Raw genomic sequence first — 24,469 nt, 5'->3', positions numbered from 1 at the left:
CAAAGTAACCGTGACAACAATCGTGACTCTAACAATCGTGTCTCTCCTGGCGGGAGGAAAAGTGAGTAGTCAGTGAAACGCTTCAAAGTGAAATCTATAGTGAAATATGATAGTCAAAGTGAAATCTACAGTGAAATAGTCCTGAGTGTGGTTCTGTTGTGATCATCATGTGTTAAATGTGCATCTACTCATTTAACGGTTGATATTCGTAAATTGTCTGTTTCGAGACCGCCGACGAGTCCAACTCGGCGCGCGTCTTGGTAGGTTATAAACCTACAACTACTCATCTGCTATATACTAAGTCAGATAGTACTGAGAGGAGCGTGTTATGGTCCAGTATCTGAGAACACTAACCCAATATGTGACCCTGTTGAGAATGTGTGACCATGTTGAGAAGTGAGAACACTAACAAACTATAGAGGTGTGTTGAGAATCAGGAATACCGTGTTGAGAATCAGGAATACCGTCCTACTAAAAGTAAACTAACTGTGATTTGCATGGAATTTGAAAAACTGTATTTGAATGCTATGGAAACATAGAAAATAATGTACAAAAAAGAAATCTAATCGCAGCATTTATATAAATCTCACAACTTCCCTCATATCTGAAAGTGTAATTCTGATTAATATCCCTAATTGGATTGGTGGTGCACTTAGCACCTATCTTATACAAACCTTATATAGCGCGGCGGGTATATTCTTATTGTAATCACAAAGCTCGCTACAACGTTTTTACTTTCATTTATTCAGTGTAATCATTCAGCTCGCTACAACGTTTTTACCTTTATTTGTATACTTCACTTGCAAGCATCGTATGGGTAGTATTTTGATTTATATACTCATCACTACTAATTTTTACCTGCTTGTTCCTTACTACACTGTAAAAAGCCCTCCGAAGACCGAAGTAAAATGCTTTATTACTTCATGGAGCTGGAAACCCGAACCTGTGATGGTAAAATGTTTCAGTCATCACTTTTACAGCATTATACAGTTATGGATTCATTTCTGGTTACAGAGATGAAATAATTGATTCAATGTAGCATCTATCTAATCAGCTAATTAGCAAATACTCTGAATAGCTAATTACCTAATTAGCTAACAAGCTTTTAATCGTCCTTTTTCAGCTATGATTGTTCACTGTTACTTATACTTTAATATACCAAAGCAGGTATGAACTAACTAAGCATTACTAACAAGTTTTTACTTTTTATTCTAAGATTGTGTTTTCTTTTTCAGACGAGAGAGACGAGAGAATGATGAGAAATGCGAGGTTAGTAGTATTTATGAAGGAGCACACGTTTTATTTGTTGTAGTAGTTGATCTAAAGGACGCTGGATTACTTATATTTTAGTGTCACTGTTCAGAGCGTAGAAATTAGTTTACCAATATTATTATACTCAGACACTGTGGAATTTCTATAAATTCTGCAGATTTATCACTTCTTGCTAGACAAAATACGGTTCAATGATACCGTAGAACAGTAGAAAAGTAACACAGTAAAACAATAGGACGCCCTACAAAGTAACAGGATAACTTACAAGACAGTAGGCTCACAGCTTCAAATAAAGCTTTAAAGCAGACAATAGACTTTAAACATTAATTCTATTAGTATAATTCCTTATAGTCATATAATAATCAGAGAGTATTTATACAGACCACACTTCCCTACTTTGTACAGCTTTATCAGCTTTAAAATTTAGAGGCTACAATACGGCTACAGCTATACGAGTTTAAATATAAATAGTAAATAACTTCGATTTACCCGGCATTTTTAGATAAAAAATCGCATGGGCGTCGGTTGATCGATTCGTGTGACAACCGTAATTTAATTTGTAGTTAAAAAATAATTTAGGTGTTAAAAAATAATCTAGAAGTTAAAAAATAATTTAGTAGTTAAAAAATAATTTAGTTGTCAACAAATAATTTAGTAGTTAAAAAATAGTTTTTCCCTAGTTTCACTAATGGAATGTTCATGGGGGGAGCTTTAACAAAGTTACTGTGGAGAACTAGAAGGAACGGTAGATTGACTGACGCTCCTAACAATCCGCTGGAGAGATACGACTTACACGACTTACCGTACGAGACTTACAACAACTAGAATTACACATTACTTACGCTGACAACTTACTGAAACCTTACATTTGATTGCTCCTCATGCTACAATTACTAAGCTGACTTTCACTAAGTAACAAATAAGACACTATACGACGCTCTTGTGACTGTTTTATTAACCTCCTATATTTTCAGTCAGAACTCTGGTGGTAATAACGATATGCCCGGGGGCACCTCTAGAAACATTGCACTCTCTCAGATGGACCGATTAGATCTCACAAAGGTAAACAACTTTTATCAGCTACCATGATAATCAGTTACCATGGTTATCAATTACCTTGATAATCAGTTACCATGGTTATCAGCTACCATGGTAATCAGTTACCATGGTTATCAGTTACCATGGTAATCAGTTACCATGGTTATCAGCTACCATGGTAATCAGTTACCATGGTAATCAGTTACCATGGTTATCACTTATCAATTACTTTGATAATCAGTTACCAAGGTTATCAGCTACCATGGTAATCAGTTACCATGGTTATCAGTTACCATGGTATTCGCGCCTGATTAACTTTCGTCTGTTTCTAATCTCTAAAATGTTGTATCTCTAAAATTTCGCATCTCCAGATGACTCCTAGAGAGCTGATGATGTTAGAACGTCAATACGGATCAGGCTGGCTGAAAACACTTGCTCCAACTCAGTTTAATAGGTTTGTGATCATACTTGAATAGTTAGCATGATTTTTTTATTCATTAATCAATATTTCTATTTAATGAGAGAAGCTATTACACTGGGAATATTGGAGACTCAAGTTGCAAGTTGGGAGAAGAGAGCTCTTCAAAACTCCACATTCCACCTTTTGGGAGTTCCCCTTAATTTCCAGAGAAACACTAATGTGTAGTCATGTTATAGTGTAGAGTGTAGACTAGTGTTATACCCGTAACAGTGTGCATGCTCGTCACAACATGTCGACAAGTCCATATTAGAGGAACCAACAGTTACTCGAGGGATCAGCTTTAGAAGACAGTTATAATGTTGCGTGTGGTGACGTCATAAGTTATGTGACGTCATAAGTTATATGACGTCATAAGTTATGACATCATAAGTTATGGTGACGTCATAAGTTATGGTGACGTCATAGGTTCTGACGTCACTTGTCTATTGATATTAATATTATTAGGTCATAATTACTGATACAATGTTCTACTATTGCACCAAATTAAATTGGCGAATATTGTTAATTTTGTAGCTGAAATCATCAAACAACTTGCATCATGCCCGCGTGCATTCACATTTTCGAATAACGCGATCAACCGCGAACGCGAAACAAATTTTGCGTCAAAAACAGCCTTTTAAAAATGTTTCACGTTATAAGCGCGTGTCTACAAACCTATTGAATGGTCTAAAAGTAAACATCTTTATGCAAGAGTCATTTTATATAATTTTAAAATTAAATCTTATGACAGCGATAAGCAAAACCCCGAATTACCACGCTCAAATTTACCGCGCCCGATTTACTGTACCCCGATTTACCTCGTTCCGATTTACCGCAACCGATTTATCACGCCATAATTAAGTGCGCCCCGATTTACCACTTTCTCCAAATGCGGGCTAAATAAAACCCAATACGTGTACACTGTACAATTAAACCAAGATTTACGGCAGACCTTGATTAGGTAATACTGCGGCTGTTTCCTTACCTCAAATACCTCAGAACACGCATTGTTCTTTTTTCAACGGGGTTATACTAATGATGACAGCGGGAACTACTAAATAAGTAAATACGAGTTTGGTAACCATGGTAAATCATTGGTTCTAGATCCTTTGCTGATAGTCAAAACTTATGTTACAGTGCAAATATGATCATATAAAATACAGTTTACATTCTTCGAAATTTAATTTATATTTTCTTTGATCGGATCACAATTTTTCGAGTGCTAAAGTTAATATTCAATCTTTGTACATGTTTTCATAATTTCATTTTTTTCGTGTCATATCTACAATAATATAATTTACGACATTCTATTTTGTCGACTGTTCATCTCATTTTGTGTAATCTGTCCTAAGGCTAAATAGAATAGTAAAGTCAGTATAGTACTAGTAGAGTAGTAGCTTAGTAGGTAGTAAATATTAAATAGTAACCACCCGACGGCCGACACTCTTACTACTGGTTACCGACACTGTTACTACTGGTTACCGACACTGTTACCACTGGTTACCGACACTTTGTTAAATGTCTCGGCTCTGTTTGATACTGGTACTTGGTAGGACAATAATCACAGTGCTGGCAAGCACGACCGTTGCATTTATTGTGGGTATACTATGTACCCCATTTACTATTATACCCCCTTTACTATTATACCCCCTTTACTATTATACCCCCTTTGGTACACGTTACAAGCCTCTTTCGTGCACGCGAAGCGTGCACTCCGGCCGGAGGCGGCGGCCGAAGGCCGCCGCCTCCGGCAGGAGTTTTTCAGGCATTAAGACTCATCGGAAGTCGTTCAGCAGATTTATTTTTAGTTCAAAACATTCTAATTTGATGTCAAAGATGACAGGAATAAAAAATAGTTATGTTGAGATTTTTAAGAAATTTGCATAAAATACTCGCCAGCACTGTTATACGAAATTCGGTAAAAAAACCCAAAATCGCCATATTCAGGTGCCTTAAAAACCATGTTAAAATTGAGTTAGAGATCTGAAATTTTTCAGGGCGTCTAGGCGTTGACCAAATCGACTGCAAAAAAAGTTTCAAGTTTCAGGAGCATCGGGAAATAGGTTTTCTAGAACCCCTGTTTTACGACAGATTGTCGTGACATAGATAGATATACATATATATTCAGGGATAGACGCTTTGCCAGTCAATTGTAGCCTGTATTTAAGTGTCCATAGATTCAAAAGTATAAAAGATACAGCCATTTCCGACCACAGGTCTTGCAAATAATTGTGTACACTTTAGTTTACATTGTATAAAAAAATTATTTGACGTCATAAACACCCCTTGGTGACGTCATCAAGTTAACCGTTTTTAAAACTTGATTTTTGACAAAGTAATAACTTTTAAAATTAATTTTAAACCATTAAGAAGTAATTTTATTCAAAATCTGAGGAAATTTTTACCTTAGATAATTGTTCAAGCATTCTGAAAATCTACCGGAAAGTTTTTTTAGCTTGCTCCTTCATAAAGATAATCGTCATTGAAGTTTGTGCTTTTTTGAAGAATTATTTTATAAAAACGTCAATTTTGCGATTTAGTATTCTCTGGTGTTGGGCCATGCCTTGGGTTGTGGAGCTCAGTTCTGCTTCCTATAGGTATAAATTGTGCATTAGGCTAGTTTTAAAGTTAAAAATCTAAAAGTTGCACACGTGGGGACACGCCCAAATTGATAGAAAATTGCTAAAATCACTGAAAATTGCTGTTTTCGTCATTTTCTGTCAACTTTAGAGTGCCGTTGTGATTACAGTTCTTCTTGAAATACTTTGAAACTTTGCATGCTTATCAAGCTATATATAAAACAACTACATGCAAAAATTTACGGCGATTCAATATTGGATGCGCACGCAACGTCCGCTCAAATTTTGCACGTGCGAAAGGTGAGAATTTTGCTCATTCGTGATTTCCAACAAATTCTGCTTTGCCACGACAGTTTAATGTCATTATATATGAATTTAATGCCAACTTGAATGAGGATTAAGTGGCACATTCAGTCAGTGATCGACCGATATGCTTCCATAAACACAAGGAAATGTTTTTAAAGGAAAAATTTCGAAATCGTTGAAACTTCCTCCTTATTAATGAAGATATCAGTTTATATTTCGACTTTATAAAGTACCCTGACATTATAATCAAAAAGAGATGATATTTTACCAAAACCCATAATCATGGGTAGAGTGGACCGCTGCCAGTGTCTCTCTCTCCCAACAAAAGGAAATGATATTAATTTGATTGACCGTTCTCAAATGCAAAATGATACCGAGAATGAAATCGGTCGCTCGCTTTTCCCATCCATTTACAATTGTAATAGATTAAGAAGAACTACCCAAAGGCAGCTGTACTCGGCAATGAAGATTCAATAAACTTCAGCTTGTTCAATAAGTAATAACTACCACCCTTGTCCCTTACCCCGAAATACTAGGTATCGACCCGAACGCAACCCAAAGAGATTTTTACAGCATCTGATTGATGTAATCAATCGAAACTTATTTATACATTTCGTAAGCCGTGAATGAATGGGAAAAGCGAGCGACCGATTTCATTCTCGGTATCATTTTGCATTTGAGAACGGTCAATCAAATTAATATCATTTCCTTTTGTTGGGAGAGAGAGACACTGGCAGCGGTCCACTCTACCCATGATTATGGGTTTTGGTAAAATATAATAATAACGATAATTAATAGTACTATGTTAAATGCTTGTTTTGCATTGAAGCCTGTAAAGATATACCAAAACTTCCATATATGAACCTCATGTGACCTCACGTGACGTCATATTGGAGTTTAACTGACAACTTTTGTGTTTGTTAAACATTTTCACGGCGGTAGTTTTGTCTAAATTGGCGGGTACCATTAGTAATTCTGTCTAGGCTGTCATGTTGTGGCTGGAGGGGCGTTCTAGAGAAATATATAACTGATACAACAGTGCTTCAGAAGTGTAGTTACCAGGGGTGTAGGAAGCGGGGGGGCAGGGGGGCCATCGCCCCCCCATGAAATCTGGGCAAGGGGCCAAAAAGGGCCAACTTTTAAATTAGGTTTCTAAAAAATTTTCGGGAAAAAAAATTTTTAAGTTAAAAATTTTTAAAGTTAAAAATTTTCTAAGTCAAAAATTTTCAAAGTTTTCTTGGAAACTACTTTTGTTCATGTTTCATGCTACCCTGATCATTATGAGCCAAAAATATTTTTTCGGTTTTCGAAGTTCGTACGATTTTGGACTCGAGGGTTCCCCTTTGTAATGCGATCTCGGAAGGCAGGCCTGCCCTTCGCAATACACGCTCGGAAGCGGGAGCTCTGCTTTCAGAGGTACGTATCGAGAATGACTCGGACCGAAAATTTTCTAAGTCAAAATTTTTCAAAGTTTTTCTGGAAACTACTTTTGTTCATGTTTCATGCTACCCTGATCATTCTGAGCCGAAAATATTTTTTTCGGTTTTCGAAGTTCGATATACGATTTTGGACTCGAGGGTTCCCCTTTGTAATGCGATCTCGGAAGGCAGGCCTACCCTTCGCAATACAAGCTCGGAAGCGGGAGCTTTGCTTTCAGAGGTACGTATCGAGAATGACTCGGACCGAAAATTTTCTAAGTCAAAAATTTTCAAAGTTTTCTGGAAACTACTTTTGTTCATGTTTCATGCTACCCTGATCATTATGAGCCGAAAATACTTTTTTCGGTTTTCGAAGTCCGTACCTACATTCGGAAGGTTGTGGATGTGATACTGATTGGTTTCATGTACTAATTGTAGAAAACGTGATATCTGCCCACAGATTTGAAGCAAAATACGCAAATTTGGTCCTCAGATTTAAAGGAAAATGCGCAATTTGATGCAAAGAACTGAAAAAAACGTGAAAAATCGCGATACCGCACATATTGCAATTTTCTTTTATCCTTACCCTCGAAATTCAGGCTTTGGCGCGTAGCGCCAAAAAATTTAGGCTGTGGCGCGAAGCGCCAAAAAATATTTAGAATTTGGCCGCCCCATGAAGAAAATCATTCCTACACCCCTGGTAGTTACGGCTTAAATACCTAATATGGGTAATTTTGAACCCTTCATTGAGTTAGTTTCACGAATTGGCTACAAGATTCTGCCCTAAAACAGTTTGTTGCAGTTGTAAAAGCTCAAAATATCACTTATATTATACAATGAATAGTAAAACTTTACAAATTACTATCAAACGAATTCTTTTTGATACGAAACTATATAAGTGCAAATTTAATTTTAGTTGATGTTGAATCTTTGTTCCTACGTCGACAAATTATTATACGTAGCAGCGACTTATTTTTTAGTCCTTTATTTTATTTTTATGACTTGCATGGGCCGGAAGTATGGTTCTTTAAATTAATTTTCAAGTATGCTAGATCCAAATAGGCATATATTACAAGTATTATTTTGGTACCAGAACTATATTATTTAAGTACCGTTCCCATCATTTGTCCTTAGAAATTTAGTACTATCCCTGACTTTGATACTCGGATATTTACTCCGCAAGCAATAACATCATCAACGTTTGTAGCAGGTAGCTCCACAAATCTCAGCTTATAGAATCAAATTAGTAAAAACCCAAATCCTATTAAGCTATAGACTTATAGAATAAGTTAACCGCCGCCATGTTAATCTAATTCTTAACTTATAGTAATCTGCAATAAAGTAAAAATACAGGCAATTAAAAACTGCTAATATATCGATATCGTAGTGTAAATTCACACTGCTCCCGATATTGTCCTGTATGACTAATTCGCCATGATTGTAACACATGATGGAATCGATTAAACTGTTAATCGGAAAATAATTGGCATTTTGCCAACTTTCATTAAATTTTTTGTATTTCAAATTTTGATTGATCTGGATTCTAAAACATTTCTCAAATTGACTGTGTTTTTCCAAATCGTCTTTATATTTAGCGTTTTAACCTCGTGTCAGAGGGTTTTACGAAAAGGAAAGTTATTGCTTGCGGAGTAAACTCATTGCGTCGTTCCTACGATAGTTTGCTTTATTCCGGGCAATAAAAAAATCTAGAAAAGTATGAGAACTAAGTCTAATGCCGTGTTACGCAATGATTCTAGTTACACAAACTAGATGAGATCATCTACAGCTGTGTAAGCAGGGTCAACTAAAAGGGGACAATTAGATAGTGCTACAGCAATAATTTTATTAGTTTATACCACATAATATCATTAGTTTATGCACATAATGTTATTTTGTTTATCGTAAATTTTGCTTGCCCCAAATTTAATCTAATATTGAATTTTCGCACATACATATAACAGAGAAACGCGTCATAACTGTATAATTATAGCTTTAGTTGGTGCTCTTTATTTGTCTTTTGTAAAGCCACCATCGTTCAAAATGGCTGCAAATTTTTGAGTGGAAAATCATATCATCCTTGATCCTATCACTAATTGTAATAAGTTATTTTAAGCTAAGTAGTATAGGAAATAAATAGCTATGGAATTCTTCAAAATGTCTGTTGTCATGAAGAGTTATAGTGAAAAAGTGCACCAGTAAATATTGTCGCTAATCTGATTTAACACGGAGGCCCATGATTCGTGCTGGATAATAATCCATAATTAACAGTGCAATGAGCATAAGAGGCTATAATATTTTGTTAAACGTGAGTCATGAATTATCAAATTGATTTATAGGATCAAAATGATTTTATAAAAGTTGACTTCCGTTGTTTTTTCATTTGTATTAATCTTGTTATTTTTGGGATGGAATCAAGTCTAAATTTTTTAGCAATTCTCTTATTTTTAAACTTACACCTTCCTTATACTTCTTGGAAATCATTTTTAAATACGGGACAAATCTGGTTTTGTCCTCTCCCAACGTTTCTTAGCGTCTATACTCTGAAGCTGAAATGTCAGTTATTTATTTAACTTTTAAGGAGCTTGCGAAGCTACTCAGAGAAGGTCCACTTTATCATAACCTTATTTGGGCATCACGTGTTATGTGCCAGGTCCGGACATTGTGTGACACTGTGTGTGACAGTGTGCGACAGTGTGTGTGACATTGTGTGACACTGTGTTATGTGACAGTGTGTGACAGTGTAGTTCGTTCCAAGTAGCTTTGGAGCTCCCTTAGAGTGCCGTCTTAGGAGCTCTCTTATTTTTCTATCAAGCACCGACATCAGCCACTTTCGTTTATCAGTCGCATCCGGACTACTTACGTACTTAGAGGCTTCTTTAATCAGTAACGTCCTACCTGTCATACTCACGGTAATCAGTTTTCCCGAAGTTTCCGCCTTCAGTTTAATATGATGAAGTTCTGAACTCGAATGATCGTAACATTAAAATGACCTTGTTGTAAACTTTAAACGTTGTTAATTTTCGTCAGTGATTCCTGCTTACATTCGGATCTCAACTCGGACCTAATTTAACATGATCCACTGAAATGTCCCGTAAATTATTTTTGTGGTGACACCATACACAAGTTTAGTAACCATGGTAACTAGTGGCTACTCAGTTGATTAGAGTATTAGTTTCAAGGCACCCATCACTTCTAGCCTCCTCTTACAACGTGCCGTAACGTTTTTTCCGTTATTAATCCAACTTTCTAAACTATGATTCACAGAATTACGCCACCTTTTAAACGTTTCATAGCGACTGTTACAGTGATGCGACCTCTGAAACACATACAATCCTTGACAAGCTCTGGTGCTTGTCGAGCAGACAAAGGGTCCTGGCACCAATCAGGGCACTGGTCTCACCCTGACTAGCCAATCAGAGGACATGAGCTAGTCACGTGATAGTCAGGTGTGTTGTAGGGGGCCGGTTCTGATTGTTGTTACTGCATGTTTCAAAACAACTTCCTACTCTTCTCCTCCTCTCTTTCTGCTCTTCTCCTCTTTCCTTCTGCTTACTGTGTGAACTTTGCTATGGTCTTGCCTTCTGGTCAATGAGGCAATAATGAGGCGGTTATTTAATTTAAAATTTATGTTTTTTTCAGTTTTTTGTTTGTTTGTTTAATTAACTTCCCTTCTTTTCCGTCACGTCCAAACAATCATTATTTAATTTGATCTCTCAAGGTCACGTCTGTTTCACAACGGTAGTACTTTCCTTTTATCACTATTTATACTTCAATTTACTAACGATCAGCACAATCTCGTTACCATTTACCAACTATGCAAGTTACAGCTACTTTTTTACTTTCTAGTCTATTCTTCTTTATTTTTCATGCTCTCATGATCCCAATTTCTAGTTCATTTTTAGATCATTTTCCTTCGACTTTTTAGCTTTTAAATTAATACCCTAAACAACTCTTCACCATTGCCCCTCCATCTAAGTGACTGTCAATAATCCTTAAATGTCGTCATGAGGTGATTCTGTTAAGCTATGAAATCATAACGTTTTTAAAGATAAAAATAAACGTATCGTAATACCTTGTTCATAACAGAAAACAGGAAAAAAGGGGCAGGACTCTAACCATTTCGCTTTCTGAATACGTACGTAACTTTGTGTCTGGATTCTGGAAGAAACTGTTTTAATCCTGATTTCTAGCCTAATTCCGGTATAAATCCTGAGATCACTTTAAATTAACTTTTTGTGATATTGTAAGTGATACAGTGCGATACTGGGTATCACTGATACCGTATGCCTCCTCAGTCCTGGTTAACTTCCTCCGTATTTCATTAGCAATTAGAACCAGCTAAGTAAAGCAAACCCTTAATTTTACACTCGCCCCTTTCCCTCGCCCCCTCTTGCTGTACATTGTTTTTATTTGTTTTGCTAAGGGGCTGCTAAGGAGCTGTGGGTCTCACTGTTTATGCCGTCTCACAGGATTATGTTCCCTAACTTTACGTGATATTACTACGCTATAACATTTGTAGACTAATATCTTACATTTCTTATTGTAGTTTCTAATGTAACAGTCACATTCCAGTTTACACTGTAATAGACATCTCCTTCAGGCTTCAGAGCTGCAGCTTAGCAGGCGATAGTTTTTCAAATCTTCAATAATATGAGTTTATAGGAAGTCGCTTGAAACAGTATGTGACCCAGTTAATTATTGTGGGTAAAACAGTGTCTTTTGTTGTCTTTATTGTAGATTTTATATTATTTGTGATCTGGCGTTACTGGGGTCTATGTGACAAATTTCAAAGTGGGCTCTGCAGCTTAAAATATGTATTTTGTGACAAGTTAAGCACCCTACAGGAGACAGTGGACGATCAGTTACCAAGTTTAATACAGTTATAGGTTTAACTCGCTCAAATCTGCTCCTCTATAAGTTATCATTGACAATGTGGAAAATAAGCTGCTGATAAGATGATAGTTGTGTAGACTATTGTCATCATATAAAAACTGACCACAGTATCAATTCTGACCACTTTGTGAGGTAGTATGCTTAATATTCGTCAGTTTCCAATTCTGAATTACCAAGCGATATCATACTTAAGTAGTTTAACAACAAAGTTTAATCACAACTTACTAATCTGTTTTGAGACAGAGAGTAAGGTTAACAATTAACGTCAGGGGTAGATTGTATTGCTTTTAGTTTGAACCTTTTTCTTATCGTCCCTCATTTTAGGATTCAACTATTTAGACTGATGTATCAGTTATGACGGTTAGCGGGTTAGATTAGACAGTTAAAATTTCTTTATTCCGTTTATAAAATTTCGCTCATTTTGTGTGCAATATGCTCTTTTCACACTTTCAATCAAATATGAATGTTTGCATTTTGAAAATTGTTCGTTCCTGCTACTAAAGCGCTCTAATCAATTTATTTTACTGCTCTCAAAACGCCCAATATTTCACACTTCCTAGAATGCTGGACGTCATTGACTTGTTGGAAAAATATTGAACCTCAAATTAAACGACCACTTTATAACATGTCGTCCTCGTTGCCCGACTCTTAGTAAGATTTGATGGAAGCCGGATGAGTTGTTTACGATATCTCCTAATAATTTTAAGATTATAAAATGAATGAGATTAGACACGTTATGCTAGAGAACAGAGTCTATCCTAATGTAAAGTTTATTAGTGGGTAAGGGGAGGGGAATAGTGAATTATAGTGAATTATCAGGCTACTTGTTGCCATGTTTCACCCCTATTTCCTCTCAATTAATAAGATTTAATGTGTCCTTGTTATTCGGCTTGAGTGCACAGTTTGTTTTGTGTTATTCTCTACTTTGTTAGCCCGAGAGTTTATCAGTAATGTGACAAATTTTCTGTTTTTCAGCTAAATTCCTTTGTTTTCCTCCACTGATGACCCAAGATAGACCACCAATAACCAGTCAGTTATTTAAACTTTTAAGCAGAAGAACAGGAAAGAAGGAATTGCAGTGAATACTTTCCAATGTCACCAATAGAACAGTCGATCAATAGAACACAAGTCACAAAATGTTCTGTAAAAGAACTACCTGTAATCTACCTGTAATCTACCTGTAATCTACCTGTAATCTACCTGTAAACTACTTGTAATCTACCTGTAATCTACCTGTAATCTTCCTGTAATCTTCCTTTTGTACCCAGGTGGGTTAAAAGTGGGATCCACCTAAAAACACCAGATATAACCCAGTGCTACTGTTATATGAGTTTTAACAAGGTGTCATTATAACATGAGGGATCTACCCACACTTAACCTGGTTTACACTTGAACAGCCACTTCTTTAACAGGTTGTTTAGCGCGGGGATCTTGTACCCTAAACAGTTACTTAAATTAATTACTTTAATTACTTTAATTAATGTAAACAGTTACTTAAATTTACAGTCTCTTAGAACAGCTGACTTTTTAGGAATTTTATTTGCAAAATTGTTACAAATTAATGTTATCTAAGGCCTTTTGGCAAGATATTCTTTACTTCACTTCTACTTTTAATAAGTTCTTCGCTTCAGCGCCTTTTTAAAACTACACCCTCTACCATTCTACCAACCACGTGTACCAGTTATGTGAACTAAAGAATCCTTTTGTTTCTACTTTTATATTGAATTTTACCCATGGGACTTTAAATACTTGCCAATATTATAGGTGTCGAGTTCTCTCTTCCGTTTGTTAACTATTTTGACAATCTCAATTGCAATAACAATTCAAACAAAAAAAGTTTTTATAAAATATTTGAAAAAGTTTTCAAGTTTTCATTTTTACACCTACGTCGAGTTATTATGATTTGGATTTTCTGTCAACAAACGTTAACTCACTTTGTTAAATCTACCCTACCTGCCTGCTTTTCCTCAGTTGCTTTCACTTTACTTTATGTAATCTTTCTCATCGCTATGATCTTGCTATGAACTTATTTCGACTGAATTGTTATAATTACTTGCTCCTCTAGTACATACTTTCTTGTAGCTGATTTATAGAACGTCTGATAAATCTTCCCTCTGCAGTACCAAGTAACAGATGCTCGACTAACTTGAAATATGCCGCCTAAAATGGGTGGAAGAGGAGGGGCTGGCATGAAGGGAGGTGCAAAAGGAGGTAAGATGGGTGCAGGAGGCAAGATGGGCGGTAAAATGGGCGCTAACAAGATGGGTAGCAAGGCTGGTGGAGCAGGTGGTAGGATGGGTTCTAAACCCGGCGGTGCTCCTAAATCAGGTGGTAGTAAGCCAGGCTTCAGTGGATCTGGAGGAGGCATGAAGCCTGGTGGGGGAGGCATGAAACCAGGTGGTGGAGGCATGAAGCCCGGTGGTGGAGGTATGAAACCTGGTGGAGCACCAGGAGCACCAGGAGGGATGCATGGTGGTTCACTAGGAGGACATGGTCCAGGAGGAGGAGGAGCTGGGAGACTCTGTGTACCGGGTAACAAAACAGGAGCAGCAGCAGGTCAACAGTTCGGGGGCAGATCTCCTATCCCTCTCAGAGCTCACGGTCAGATGCAGCAAGGTGGTGCTGGTCTCATACCCCAGTATCAGGCCAGTAAACAACAGCTCAGATCCCAGAACATGGACACAGCAGGGGCTCTAAAGCCAGCTAACGCAGTGCTGATGCCTGCTGACAACTTCAGTAGTGGCAGTAAGGCACAGCCTCAAGTAGCTATAGGAGGTAGTAGAGGCAAGGAGGGAGACTCCAAGATGAAATCTATATTTGGCAAGGATAAAAAGGGAGAAAACTCCAAGTAAGTAAGAAGTTTATTTATATTTTTATAATTTTCTTTCGCTTAAATTAACAAGAAATGTATAATAAATGTGTGTAATTGTGAAGAGAAAACGTATGTTTGCTTTGTCTGTTAGCATCGCGAAAGAGAGAGAAGTTGTCAGTGAAAGAACGCAGAGAAAGAGTGGTGAGGATGAGAACTTAAAGTCCTCAGTAGTGTGGTGTGGTGAGGAGAGACTCCAGTGAGCATTTCCCTTTTACACCTGAGCAAGTGTACACAATTACAGAACGAAGGATGGTAAGAAGGGCAAAGATGCAAAAAAACCAGATCTGAAAAAGGGGCGAGACATGATGTTGATAAAGGGCAAGAAGAGTAAGGGTTACAGCTCCGGGAACCAGGGAGGGAAGGCAGACAATGATAACGATGAGAAGAAGAAGAGTGGGTGGAGTGTAGGTGACATGGTGAAGGGAGCAGTAGCAGGCTCTCTACTCACTGGGATGAAGCATAAGAAGGAGGGGAAGATGGAGGCGACGGAGGATGATGTACATAGAGAGCTTACCATGAGGGACCTGGAGAAAATGAAGTTCCAGGACTTCAGGGATCTGGAGAGGTTGAAGGTCGGGGAGCTAGCGAGGTAGAGTTGCATGTTTATATTGTGGACCCTTATTTTATGTGTGTGCATGAGATTTGTTACTCCACGAATGTAACTTGAAGTTATTTACCTGGTTAGTTGTTATTGAACCTGTTTTAGTATCTTGTCCCTGAACCTAGAGGACCTAATTGTTCTTGAACCTAGGGGACCCTCTTGTTCTTGAACCTAGGGGACCCTCTTGTTCTTGAACCTAGAGGACCCTCTTGTTCTTGAACCTAGTAGACCCTCTTATTCTTGAACCTAGGGGACCTTTGCATGCTACTGTTCTGACAAGTGCTATTTGCATGCAGCTTGTTAAGAAAGTGAATTGTTTTGTTTTGGATGATATGATATTACACTTTTCAATCACTTTGAATAATTATGAATTAAAATAACATCATCATTCATCATAAAGTTTTACAATTCAAATGAAATGTAATACAGTCTACTTTATACTGCTATTTCTGCATACTTTTGTCGATTAAGAACCGAGTATATTTCTAAGAAAAACACTCAGTAACGTTATTGCGAGCGAGTTTAGCTAGATAATCGTGCTTGTGAACCACATGCTATAAGTAGTCATTGTATTATAAGCGCACTGTTTTTCACGTTATCATTTCTCTCTCAGTCTAATCTTACACTAGTTTTTGAAATTGTTAGTTCTCATTTGATATGCCTGCCCCAAAACCTGGTGGAGCGAAGAGAGTTGGTGGAGGTGGCGCTAAACGAGCTGGAGGTGGCGGCGCTAAGGGAGGCGCTAAAGGCGCTAAGAAAGGCGGCGTCGCTAAAGCTGGCGGCGCTAAACCTAAACCCAAAGGACGCACTATTGGTGGGGGGATATCAGTGAACACGAGGAACTCCCATTTAGTAGGGAGAGAGTCCATCAGTTTAATTAAACCGCTAAACAGTCAGTACAGTCGGGGACTTTCCCAGAGACTCTCCAAAGAGAGATCATGAGGAACCCTGGCATTCTCTCTAGAGATAACCTAGCAGGTCCCTCCTCTGGGGCCGGGTTAATAAGGGGGCTCTCTGTGGCTACTGATAGAATGGCTCTGGACAGAAGTATGACTAACATCTTCATGGCTTGTGAAGATAACAGTAATGCTAATTTCGGTCTTACTAAAAACACTAACAACTCAACGAACCTCGTAAAGAAGTTCGACGGAAGCTCTATGAACTTATCGAGAAAGCCAAAACCAACTCCTAGTCCAGTTAATAGGTCTAATAGTCCTGCATCAAATACTTTAGGTAAAAATCTACAAAGCAATCAAAGGGAAAAGATCCAATCTAGATCACACGTGGATTTGACAACTTTAGGTAAAAATTCAAAAGAAGCAGACCCTCTATTAAAAATAGTCAAAGTAGTGAAAAAGTCTATCCTGTCCCCTATTATATCACTTGAAAGCGTCACCAGCTCCAAAAACAAACACATTGACCTGGAGAAGTGAGTTTCACTCTTACTTTTGTTTGTTTTTAATACTATTCACTGCTTTTAATACTATATTCTTAATAATATTTACTTCATTTAATATTATATTTAATAACAATAACTACTTTTAATATAATTTTTAATATAATAAATTACTAATTCTACTATCAACCACTAACCATACTATTTATTAACTAGTAATTCAACAAAATAGTTATACAATATTTTCAAAAATGACAACTGTTGGACTGAACCACAAAAAGAAAGTCAATAACAAAATGAAAGATATTTAAAATTCTAAAATATCATTCCGCGTGTTAACTACAAAAACAATCAACAACATCTCACTTGGTCACAGAACTGTGCGGGTAAACATTTTTTCCGATTTTATTTTATTTTATTTTTCCAAATCCAATTTCTATCAATAAACGTAATGGTCTTGTTATGGTATCCTATTTGTTTTGTATTAATGTAAACGTTATCTAGAAGCTGCGGATCAGTGTTTATGGTTCGTATTTTGCTCAGTCATCTTAAAGACGTTAAATAAGAGCATTTTATGTTTCATTTCAGGTAATTTCGCGAAAGCGAATACCCAATTTTGGTGTATTTGATTCCGACGAAGATTTCTTAAACTCGAAATTTTAAAACTCTCGCGCGAAACAGTTAACAGATAAAAAAAGTATGTTACAATATCAACCCACCGCACACCGCAAATTTAATAATTTAGATTATGAAAATATACGACTTTTTGTTGGAAAATATACAGAAAATGCTTTAAATGATTCATTTTTCCAATCAATTAATGCCACTTGCCTCTTCTTTTAGTGACGTCAATAACTGAATGGTTATATTTCTTTCATGCCTCAAAATACAATATAATTCTTAACTTTTCTGAAGAATGGTTATATTTCTTTCCTGCCTCAAAATACACAACATAATCATTCTTTGTCATAAAAGAAACCGTCAATGAGATCAGAATTGAGAATAAACCGTTGTTAAGTTTAACACAGCAATGTTATACGCTAAAATTTAAGCGTGCTGCAACTGTTCTTCTCTGGTCTGCTACAATTGTACCTGTGTGAAGTGCACTCTATTATTATATTATTGGAAAGTAACCCAACCCCAATCCGGAAACTAGTGTACGTTTAACAAGCTATATCTATAAGAAGACCTTCTGGGCTCCTACAAGAACGTGATGTATTAAAGATACAGTCGTCCTTTTACATGCAGGATTTTAAACCAAAGTTTAAAAACGCAGCAATGCACAACAAATACTGTAAACGAGCTGAGACTTAGTTCTTCACATGCACAAGTTTCAAAACAATACAGTCTTGTTAACTCTCATGATCTACTCCTTCATCAACAAACTTGTTATCTGATTCGCATAATTTGTGTATATTTTCCAGTATCTCTCCGCTTCACATGACTCCGATACTCCGCCCCGCATTGCCTCTCTCTCAGATTAACATGACACCTTGTACACAATCACCTTGTTGCTGCTTATTCTGAGGAAAGTTCCAGATGTGATCAGCACGTGATATGTCAGTAATCTCACTACCACACAACAAGTTCTCCTTTACCAACCCCTCAGTCCGCCAGATCCTCCCCGTTAGAACCGGCTCCAGACCCCGCTCCTCCACTATTGGAGACGCTCCCAGACCCCGCTCTGCTAGCAAGAGAGGGCTTGGTAATGGTAGTCATGACAACCCCCTCATGGGTCGGACCATGCATCGCCGCATGGTCAGATCAGCTCCCTGTCTGCCTCGTCACGGCGGCAGAAGAGGAGGAGGAGGAGGAAAACCTAAACAAGGGCTAGCTAATGGACTGAAGAGCGTGGGAGGGAATGTTAAAAGTACACCCAGACCAAAGTCACGTATGCCAGCTACTCGTACAGCGGCTAAACGTGGTAATATCAGTTCAGGCCACATCAAGACAGTGGACCACTCTTTCAAGGCCCCTGAAGCAGATAAACCTGCCTTCCAGCCCCCTGAACACGTACTAGCTGCTGCTATCATGGCTCCCGTCAAGGCACAGAAACTAGCTAAACAATGGGCTGCTAAAGCCAAAACTAAACCGCGGACTCCAAATAAAACACACAAAACAGCTGCTCACGGTCATCAGGGAGTTAACACCGCCGAACATGTTTACTCTTTTAAAGAGCCTGACGATAAACCTGAAGATGAGTAAGTTTCAACCTGATCTGTTACTGTGGCAACAGTCTGTTACTGTGGCAACAGTCTGTTACTGTGGCAACAGAACGTCCTACCATAGCAACAAAATATATTTATAATCTGTCTGTTACTATAGTAACTTGGGGGAGGATCACGAATTCTAACATACATCACTAATTCTAACATACATGATCTGTTGTGGTTGAATATCAGAGAGCAGCTTATGCTTAGTTTCCTTTTTGGACTGAAGCCAACTTGTTAAAGAGTTAAAGCATCAGCATGCAAAAAACAGTTTCTATTTCAGAATGTATCAATAGTTAAAAAGTTTTTCGCGCGTCCTTCAATTGTTGGCCACCATAAAGACAAAAAAACCTATTTTTCGCTGCTCGATAAACTGTCTCCCATTTTTTATCAATAAACTTTCAAATTGTTACACAAATACATCATTTTATTTCAAAGAAAATATCGCCGAATGACCTTACATGCCTTGACAAGTGACCGAGTGTATACAAAATAAGGGACACCGAAACACCAGTTGACCAGTAAACTGATCATAGCAATTACATCGGGCCCTAAATGCACCTATAAGTGAAGCGATGCTGCAACCAAGGCATGCTAGGTTTATTCCATTGAACTAATAAGGTTACAGCCTAAAATATAAATATAATAAATAACAATGTACCATAAATCATAATTATAAACACACTTTATTTAACATATTTTATTAATTATACTTTTTATCAATTTATATTTAGACAATATAGTTACATTAAGGTAAATTGTTTAACTGTCAGAGGATGTTATATGGTCGTTTAGAACTGTCCAGAGGTACTTAATTAAATGGGTTTTAAACACGGATGGCCTTGAGATTTCCCTTAATTCATAAGGGAGTTTATTCCAAAGAATGTGTGCTCTGTAAAAGTAAGACTTAGATATGCCTGAACATCTGGTCTGGCTTGACGTAAGGTTTTGTGGAACTTGAGGAGAAATGTCACTAATCATACTGAGATCGTCTAGATGTGATCGCCTTAACCTACTTCCCATGAAACGTCGTAAGTAAGGTGGAAATGTCACAACTGACATGTCATAAAAAATATTATGAAAATATAATATATCCTTGTAATCAAACCTTACCGAGAGTGGAAGGATATTTAGTTCCTTACACGCTATGAAATACCTTTTTTTTTTGTCTCTAAGGCTCAAGTAAATATCATTAAGGATCCACTTGATGCCTCTTTTTTGTATCGATTCAAGTTTCTCCACCGAGGTTTCTGAATGAGGCCGCCAGACAATTGTGCAGTGTTCGAAATGACTTCTAACCTGAGATAGATAGAAGGCCCGACGTTTTTTAGTGTTCTTGGTGAAGTAACATGTTCTTTTTAGAAGGCCTAACCTCTGACTAGCCTTAGAGTATATCATATCACAGTGATGTGACCAATCTAACTTACTATTGATATGTACTCCAAGATCTTTTTCAATGTCTGTGTATTCGATAGCCGTTTGTCCATTAGGACTATAATATCTCTACAGTCTACATTCAGTACGTCAGTAACAATGCTGATCCCTCACTTACTGTATACTGTTCAGAGAGATAGAGAGTAGGAAACCACCGTTTTCCAGAAATAATCCTCTCTCTCGAGATGAACACATAATATGGACAAAGTATTAGCAGACAAACTAAACTAATTCCATTGCAGGATCCAGAATACGGTTGGCGGAGCAGCGCTCACGAGCAACACACCGACAGCACTTAGCTCCCACATGGACCCTCGCTTACTACAGGCTGCATCAGGTAATTCTCGCTACAGTTATTATTGTATTGTACAGTTATTATCTTCTCAATATTCCTTTAATAGACCTTCCATGTTTTGTAGGTAGTATTGATAATGAAATGGAGTAGCCATGGCAACCGTTAACATGGTAACTGCTACCCTGGCAACTGTTAATATGGTAACTGCTACCCTGGCAACTGTTAACATAGTAATTGTTGCAGGTATCCAAGGTGCTGGTTTGATGGGAGCCCAGATGTCCCAGATGTCAGGTGCAGACTCTGATATACCAATGGACGGAGAACAGACCCCCAACTCTGCTGATCCGACCAGAGTAAGTTATTGTTACTATTCATCTCTATACTTGTATAACTATAAGTATTTAGCACCCCTTCATTACTGCTCCCTTCAGCCAGCAGGACGAGGTAGTCAGGGGACACAGTGCTCTCTGTGAGACAACAGCATTTTAATCGTTAAATTGTAAATCAGGAAACATAGTTTGTTTGTGGGCCACTCACTCTACCACGGTTCCTAGGTAAGGAGGTCCACCAGTAACGGTAACGTAATAATCAGGTAGGTGATCTGGAGATTGGAAAATGATACAAATTTAGGCTAAGGTTTCCGGTTCCTTATACTGTGGCGATCTGCAGTGCTTGAGTCGGTTTCGGCACCTCTTCGGTAGGATTTGGTTCATTAAAAACATCGTGATCTTGGAAAGAAGTCTAACTAACCCTGTCCCGCGTCACCACTAGGGGGAAGGAAATGGTTGTTCTGGCAACTAGCTGCTTCCATTTTAGGTGCGAGGTTGGCGACCGATTTGGCACCAACATGAACAAATCGTCCATGAAATTGGCTAAAAATCTGCTAAAATTAGCAAAGATAAAAGCAAGCTAGACAGCAACTGGATGTTATTTAAAAGGTGCTAATCACGGCACCATGGTGCTAACTAACATGACAGGTGCTTTATCCTTGGCAGACGGGGAATTTCCAGTTAATTGCTAATTAGCGCAGTGGGTTTTGCTGCTTAAGCTCGTTAGTCTTTAGAGGAAACCATTCACATTGCAATCTAGTGTTTCCCGTGGTCGCGGATAATTATTACGTGAAACGTTTTTTGCGAGCATAATCTAAATCTTTTTTCCATACTGAAGCTTCACAAATTGTTTTTGTGGTAAATAACTAGTTCCTTTTTATTGCAATCTTGGTTTAGTTCCTTTCCAAGTGTAGTAGTGAAACTGACGCTAATATCTAGTACTCATCTCCACAAAGCAACAATGGCTGACAAAAGTAACCTGAACAACATTAACCTGGGTAACAGTAACCTGGATATGGATCCAGCTGTAAGACGATTTCTGGAGGCCCATAAGAAACAGATCGAGAACTATGGAGAGTTCTCAGATAACGTACTGACTGATAGCAACAAAGTCATCAAGTCTATTATACAGGATATGAAGGAGATTAGGAGGAAATCTTTTACTGCTTTGAAAAAAGACGTTGATTTTGTGTACCACGAAGTTTCTAGTAAAGGGAAGGGCCATGCGTCTGGAAACTCAAATAGTTGATCACAGTCGTAGAGACTTAGAGAGAATCAGAATTTAATATCGTTTTATAGTGTGATTTTTTGTGATTTCAGTGGAACTGTTTAAGATTGTAAATATTTTGATACAAAGAATTTATACTATCAATGACATGGATAGGAGTTTTAGATACGTGTCGTTTATTTTATTCATCTATTTTAGGTAGGATATTCAATATGGTTTACGCAAAGCATTGACCAAACATTATTATACGCATGAATAATGCGACTATACAAATTTCCACCAAATCAATGGTTATAATGGCACTGTATGAAAGTCTAAACCGTTCTCTCTTCGTTAATTGTCATCACCACTCCACCACTCACCACTACACGACCAGTAACTACACACACCCACCCCCAGTTTGACGCGGGTGTACTAGCTACACACCCGGAGCAGATTGGAGAAGGGGGACAGGAAGGTGAGATGTACGACGAGGAGCGAATACCTTCAGATCCCATAAGGGTGAAACTCATCGGTTAGTCGCATTCTTTAGTATTTTAACTAATGTTTATACTTAGTTTAAGTTCGGTTAACAGTTAAACTCCGTAGTAGAAGAGTTTAATACAGCAGTATTTATTAACATGTCATATTTTGTAGTAAGTGAAGCTCTCTATTATCGTACTTCGTATAACACCCTCACTGTTAGTTTGTATTTAGCATGTGCGCGTGTCGTGTTAACAGTGGTATTCTAGATGCTCCGGCTGATCAAGTGGATGGGAAACCTGTTGCCCAGCAACCAGCCCACCCACCCACTCTCCTTCTTCCTCCGCAAGCTTCCAGCGCCCCACCTCCAGAGGATCTGTCGTCGGTCCCGCCTTCTCCTGGCCCAATGTCTCCTGCAATGGCGCCCCAACTCAGTGTTCATCCTCAGCAAGTGCCTCAACTTGGGGGCCCTCCCCCACAAGACCCCCAGTTCGGAGGACCTCCTTCTCAACAGATGAGTGCACCTGCGTACAGTTACGAGAGTTACGACTCTTCTCCCTACGGTGAGACAGCATCTCCCTGCGGTGAGAAAGGGTTCACACTTATTACTCTAGTAACCACTTCTAGTAACCTAGTAACCAGTTCTAGAAATATAGTAATCGTAGGGAAAACTTAAACTTATAAACAAAGATTTGCATGATTCCTGCTGACAAGGTTTGTATTTTGTAATAGCCTTATTGTTTGCACAGCACCAGTACACTTGTTTTGTTTATTGTAGGTCATGTTCCTTGACTGTTCCAGCAAAACAACCAGTCTACCAGTTATATCAGCACTACTTCACACCATGTTTATTGTTTACTTTGAGCACCCTTCATGTTATATTCAGTGATAAGAATAATACTTGGTAATTTTATTTGGCACCGCCTCCGCAAACTTTTGACTGATCACCAATTGTTTATTCGATTTGCGCTACTTGGTTAATAGTACCAATAGAAATGGTGACGATTGCTCTGGTGAAACCTTATGTTGAAGTACTAAGTACATACAATTAAATTGAGATCCTTGACTGGAATATTTTGAATACCTTCCATTTTTGTAGTTGTCGATAGCTTAATTACCTCAAAAATTATGGAAATAATATACAGCATCGCTTCAAATAACAATTTTTTAGTTTTTACAGAAAAGAAGACGTAGAAATAATAAATGTATACACAAGGATATATTTTATCCACCTAATTACCACCTAATTACCACCTAATCACCACATAATTACCACCTAATTACCACCTAATTACCGCCTAATTACCGCCCACTGCAGGAGAGAACCTGTATAACCAACAGCCAGGTTACGACCCTCTACAAGAACAGTACCACATGAACGCTCCACTCATAGATCAAGGAAACCCTGAACACATGTTCTATCAGCAACAATTCCCCAACAATTATCCACAGAACCACAAAAGTTATTACCATGTGAGTAGGATGTTTCATGTGTTTGAACACTATTAATCAATTAATTATTTAATTGAGCAATTTATTTATTTATCAAATACTCTGCCAAAAACAGCAACTCAAGATTAAAAAAAGCTTTATACTTTTATATAATTGCAGTAATGTAAATGCGTTTGATTTCAAATTTTATGGTTTAAGCACATTTACTTCTTATATTTTTCAAA

The 24,469-nt window shown here is 37.7% G+C and overlaps 1 protein-coding gene across 14 annotated transcripts in view; it reads left to right on the top strand.

Moving 5' to 3' along the window:
• The window catches only part of LOC134824014 (fibroin heavy chain-like), a 29,016-nt gene that overhangs the window by 2,653 nt on the left and 1,894 nt on the right, over nt 1–24,469 (top strand). For 4 of the 14 annotated variants that reach the window (XM_063835654.1, XM_063835653.1, XM_063835649.1 and 1 more), the window contains 8 exons: nt 1,236–1,269; nt 2,247–2,334; nt 2,682–2,764; nt 20,722–20,816; nt 21,018–21,127; nt 22,731–22,845; nt 23,063–23,356; nt 24,112–24,266. In XM_063835654.1, the coding sequence (XP_063691724.1) occupies nt 1,236–1,269; nt 2,247–2,334; nt 2,682–2,764; nt 20,722–20,816; nt 21,018–21,127; nt 22,731–22,845; nt 23,063–23,356; nt 24,112–24,266 (974 nt within the window). Of the gene's footprint in view, nt 1–1,235; nt 1,270–2,246; nt 2,335–2,681; nt 2,765–14,068; nt 14,815–15,079; nt 15,428–20,721; nt 20,817–21,017; nt 21,128–22,730; nt 22,846–23,062; nt 23,378–24,111; nt 24,267–24,469 lie in introns of those variants that run through there. The other 10 variants (XM_063835652.1, XM_063835650.1, XM_063835647.1 and 7 more) reach the window with 4 other exon arrangements.

This window comes from Bolinopsis microptera, chromosome 12, assembly GCF_026151205.1.
Source record: "Bolinopsis microptera isolate Bmic1 chromosome 12, MBARI_Bmic_1.0, whole genome shotgun sequence".
Lineage (NCBI taxonomy): Eukaryota > Metazoa > Ctenophora > Tentaculata > Lobata > Bolinopsidae > Bolinopsis > Bolinopsis microptera.
Note: the sequence above shows the minus strand (reverse complement) of the source record. Positions and strands in the feature narration are given on the sequence as shown.